This window comes from Ixodes scapularis, unplaced genomic scaffold (assembly GCF_016920785.2).
Source record: "Ixodes scapularis isolate PalLabHiFi unplaced genomic scaffold, ASM1692078v2 PGA_scaffold0__279_contigs__length_252992795, whole genome shotgun sequence".
NCBI classification, from domain to species: domain Eukaryota; kingdom Metazoa; phylum Arthropoda; class Arachnida; order Ixodida; family Ixodidae; genus Ixodes; species Ixodes scapularis.
In genome coordinates this window covers 84,853,149-84,857,892 of record NW_024609835.1, presented here as the reverse complement: position 1 = coordinate 84,857,892, position 4,744 = coordinate 84,853,149, and the positions used below count along the sequence as shown (strand labels likewise).

At 49.9% G+C, this 4,744-nt stretch overlaps 1 protein-coding gene across 1 annotated transcript; it reads right to left on the bottom strand.

The window, feature by feature from the left end:
- Positions 1-2,477: 2,477 nt before the first annotated feature.
- Positions 2,478-4,382, bottom strand: LOC120846403. Its single transcript, XM_040218141.1, has one exon. The coding sequence runs from the start codon at positions 4,380-4,382 to the stop codon at positions 2,478-2,480; it is 1,905 nt and encodes a 634-aa protein (XP_040074075.1).
- Positions 4,383-4,744: the final 362 nt, after the last annotated feature.

Genomic DNA, 4,744 nt, shown 5'->3' with positions numbered 1-4,744 from the left:
ACACCCCCCAACTTCAAGAAGTTTATAACATAAACTTTTCTCTCTTGATGCCTGGTACTTCCGAGGACTCCATCCTGACGTCGCCGAGCACAAGCCACCCCCACAATCCTCCTACACGACACTTTCACGACAAGACCTTCTCGATGACATTGAAACGACGTCCGGTTGCACCGCACCACACTTGGCCGGAAGGCCCTCTTCATCCACATTCAAATCGAGGATTACTTTTGTGAGAACTCACTGTAGCCACACACATATGCAAAGGCCCCGTCTTAAGTCTGACAAAAGACATTGGCACACATACAACACAAATGATATATGCATTGAGGGAACCCATCCTCTTCGGGGTCTCGACTAGTTGTCCCTAACAAAAATCTTAGTTTAAAAGAAAAATAACCGTCTAAATGCGGCTAAGAAAGTCTGCTCCCACGTTATCCCTGGCCTTTATGTATTCCACGTGAAAGCTATGATCTTGCAAAGCCATACTCCACCTCATCACTCGCCTATTTGTATACTTAGCTTTGTTTAGAAATTCCAGTGGTTGGTGGTCGGTCTGAACTCGAAAAGTTCTGCCGTACAGAAGCAACCTAAATCTGGCAACGGCCCATACCAATGCCCGGCATTCCTTTTCTATCGTTGTGTAGTTCCTTTCTGCGGTGCTGAGCTTTCTACTCGCGTACGCCACGGGATGTAGCATTCCATCCTTTTCTTGAAGCATCACTGCACCCAGACTCGCGTCAGATGCGTCTGTCCTTAGCACGAACTCCTTCTCGGGGTCTGGCGCCAACAAGATAGGAGGACGTCCCAGCTTGGTCTTAAGTTCATTGAAGGCCTCCTCTTGCTCCGGCCCCCACTCAACCTCATTGCGGGCTCCTTTTCTGGTGAGGTCTACTAACGGCGCGGCAAGACCCGCATAGTCCTCTACGAACTCGCGGTAGAACCCCGTGAGTCCAAGGAACGATCTTACTTGTCGCTTTGTTCGCGGTCTTGGTACGTTTTGAATCTGTTCAATGATCTTAGGGTCCGGTGATATCCTTCCCATTCCGATCTCGTGTCCCAGAAAGCTGATCTCTTTAAAGCCCACTTCACATTTCTTTGGCTTTACGGTAATATTAGCCTCGCGCAGGCGCCAAAAAAGCAGCGAAGCGTATCAACGTGCTCTCTCCACGAGCTTGTGGCGATCAGGATGTCGTCGATGTAGTGGCGTGCATCTGGGATGCCGTCTAACAATATTCGCATCAGTTTCGTGAATGTCGCAGAAGCCGTTCTTAAACCAAAGGGCATGACCTTGAATTGGTAAAGCCCACTCGTCGAAGAGAAGGCAGTCTTTTTCTTGGCCCGTTCTTTCATAGGTATCTGCCAGTACCCTTTTGCTTAATCGAACTTCGAGAAGAAGCGCTTCTGTCCCGCCTTAGCAAACGTGACGTCGATCCGTGGTATTGGTTCCGCATCGGGCTTGGTCACGTCATTGAGCCTCCTGTAGTCAATGCAAAACCTGTTTGATCCGTCTTTTTTCTTTACCATTACCACTGGCGCGTTGCATGATGAGTTACATCTCTCAATCACGCCCAGATCTAACATCTCGTCGATTTCTTGCTCGACTGTTTCCTGAACCGACAGCGGCAGTGGGTACTGCTTCACATGTATTTCTCGGGACGTAGTCAGTTGAAGGTCAAAGGTCAGCAGACTCGTCCTGCCTGGAGGGTTCGAAAATATATCTTTGAAGTCCTCAATCAGCTCTCGTACCTCATCACGCTTTTGGGATTCCAAGTGTTCGTTTATGTTGACGTCTTCCCATCCTTGCTGCCTCGTCCAGCTTGGCGTAGGAATTCCCTCTGTATCTTCAAAACTTAGCTCGCTTGCGACTTCATCTTTCTCATGAGAATCCATTACCATACCGCAATGTTGTCTACCTTGTTGACTTCCTTCTCTTTCTTCATATCTTTTAAGCATATTGATGTGAAACACCTTTTTCTTGCCTCCTACGTCTAACTCGTAATCCACATCATTCTTTCTTGCGACTACGGGGAAGGGACCTTTCCATTGCATGATCATCTTGTTCAGATCGGTGGGGAGCAGAATGAGCGCCAGGTCTCCTTGCTTCATATTTCGGTTGCAGCTCTTCCTGCCATAGCATTTCTTATACTTCTCCCTTGCTTCATGCAGGCATACGTGCGCCAGCTTGCATGTTTCCTCTAGTTTTCCCTTAGTTCCAAGATGTATCCATATGTCGTCTTCATGTCTTCCTTCAGGGCTTCGTTCGACCACAACTCCTTGAGGATGGCCAGTGGTCCTCGTACTCTTCTCCCGTATAGCAGTTCAAATGGCGAGAATCTGAGGCTAGCCTGGGGCACCTCTCTGTAGGCGAAAAGCAAAGCTGGGAGATATTTATCCCAATCCTTTGGTCTTTCTTTGCACATCCTCCTTAATAATAAATAAAATATACACCAACCAAATCCTTGTATGAAGACAAAACCCTACATCCTCCTTAGCATCTGCTTGATGGTGCCATTAAACCTCTCGACCAGGCCGTTGCTGATGAGATGATAGGGAGTGGTTAAGAGTTGCTTCATCGATAGAAGCCGGCTCACCTCTCTCATTAGCTCAGAGGTAAAGTTGGTGCCGCGATCGCTAAGGATCTCTGCCGGTACTCCATACCGCGTGAACATCTGAACCAACGCCTCGGCTGCCTGCTGGGACCCAATGCTCTTCAATGCTACTGCGTCAGGATACCTCGTGGCCATGTCAACCATTGTAAGAATATACCTGTTCCCCGAGCTTGCGATAGGCACTATAGGACCGATGATATCTATCGCGACTCTTTGAAAAGGTGTCTCGATGATTGGCATGCTTCCTAAAGGGGCCTTCCCCACCTTGCCTTTGGGTACGATGCGTTGGCACACGTCACACGAACGAACGTACCTTTTGATTTCGCTTTGCATACATGGCCAAAAGAATTCTTCCGCCACCAGATTGAGGGTGTTCTTCGCCCCCTGGTGTCCGGACATAACGCTGTCATGTGCCATAGTTACAGCAGCGGCCCTGAACCTTTTTGGGAGAACCAGTTGTTCTGATCTTCTGCCGGATGAGTATACGACGCTCCTGTATAGAAGGTCGCTCTTCAGCAAAAACTGAATCCTTGTCCTGGAATTGTGTTTCTTCGTTGTCTTTCCTACACCGTTGAAACACTTCGTCAGAGTAGCGTCCTCTTTCTGCTGCTTTCCGAGTTCCTCGGCTGTTGTGTCGGTTACTGACACCTGCGCGACTTTCAGAGGGCGTTCTAGTTTTCCTATTGGTCTTCCAGCTTCTCTCCCCTCGCTCGCGGACGCAGCTACGGCTGGTTTCTCATCCGGGAGCTCGTCGATGCTCTTGGTTGCTTCCATTGCCCTGCGACAGCCCACGTTGACTCCGATGGCGTTCGAACACGTTTCGTATCTCTCCTTCGGCTTGTCTAGGCAGTCGCCGAGATTGTCTTCATTGTTCTTTTCCCATTCTGGGTCAGGGTCATTAGCCTCACGCATTTGAGGTATGTTTCCCAGTATCAAGTCGTATAGGGGGTTACTGACGCGCTTCGCCGTTACCTTTCCCGTGTAGTAGGGCGTTCGTATCACAATAACCGCCTCCGGCAGATACCGAACTGTTCGATCTAATAAAAACACTGGACTCGACTTTCCAGTTAGGTTCTCTTGAGGGACTAGTTCTTTGCGAACAACCACGGTGTTGCAGCCGGTGTCCCTTAACACCGTTATCTTGTGTTCTCCCAGTCGTCCTTCCACTACCGGCATGTTCTCCGACAGAAATTTCGGGGCTCTCCCCATGACCGCATTCACTACCGGGATCTTGTCACCATTATCCAGGGTGACGTAGGAATCGTCGGCGTTTTCGCAATTATCTGTTGGCACCGTGTACAAGCACGATGCCTGATGTTTCTCGCTCTGCCTTCCCTTACAGTTTTCTGCCTTGTGACCACTACGGCCGCAATCCCAACATGTCAGTGACCTCATAGCTTGGCCGTTACTTCTGCAGTTTTCTGCCTTGTGCCCAATCTTCCCACAAAGGAAGCAGCGGATACTCTTTCGGAGACCACCCCTTGCGTGTTTATCTTCGTTTCCAGCGTCTTGCCTGCTTGTCGCCTCGTCTCGCTTTTGCTTACCCGTGCTATGCTGCACCTGGGCCTCCAAGAAGAGGTCAGCTTTAGCTGCTACGTCATCCAACCTCTGACAGTCGCGCTCTCTCAGGAAGACCGTCAGCTTGCTCGAGCATGTCAACAGAAATTGTTCCACTAGGATATTGTCTCGCAGTGATTCGAACGTTTTCTCAACTCCCGCTATCTCGAGCCATCTATCAAAGTACCCTGCCAGTCGAGCAGCAAATTGTCTCATCGTTTCGCCGTCCTCGGGTATGGCGTCGCGAAACCTTTCGCGGTATCCTTCTTTAGTGTAACTAAATCGCTGGAACAGCACCAGCTTGACCTTGGCGTAGTCTAGAGCATCTTCAGGTGTCAATCGGCCGACCACCGTCAGCGCCTCTCCGGTCAAACATAAGCCTAAAGTCGTGGCCCACTTCTCCACTGGCCAATCCAACCCTGTTGCGGTACGCTAAAAGCGCTGCAAATAGGCATCTAGATCGTCCCTGCGTTCATTGAACTGTAGAATCAGTTTGTGGGAACTTCCGTGACTCCCTCGGCCTGACTCTTCCCCGCGGCCGCTTTCCGTATTTGCGGCACCTTCACCTCGCCCTTCAC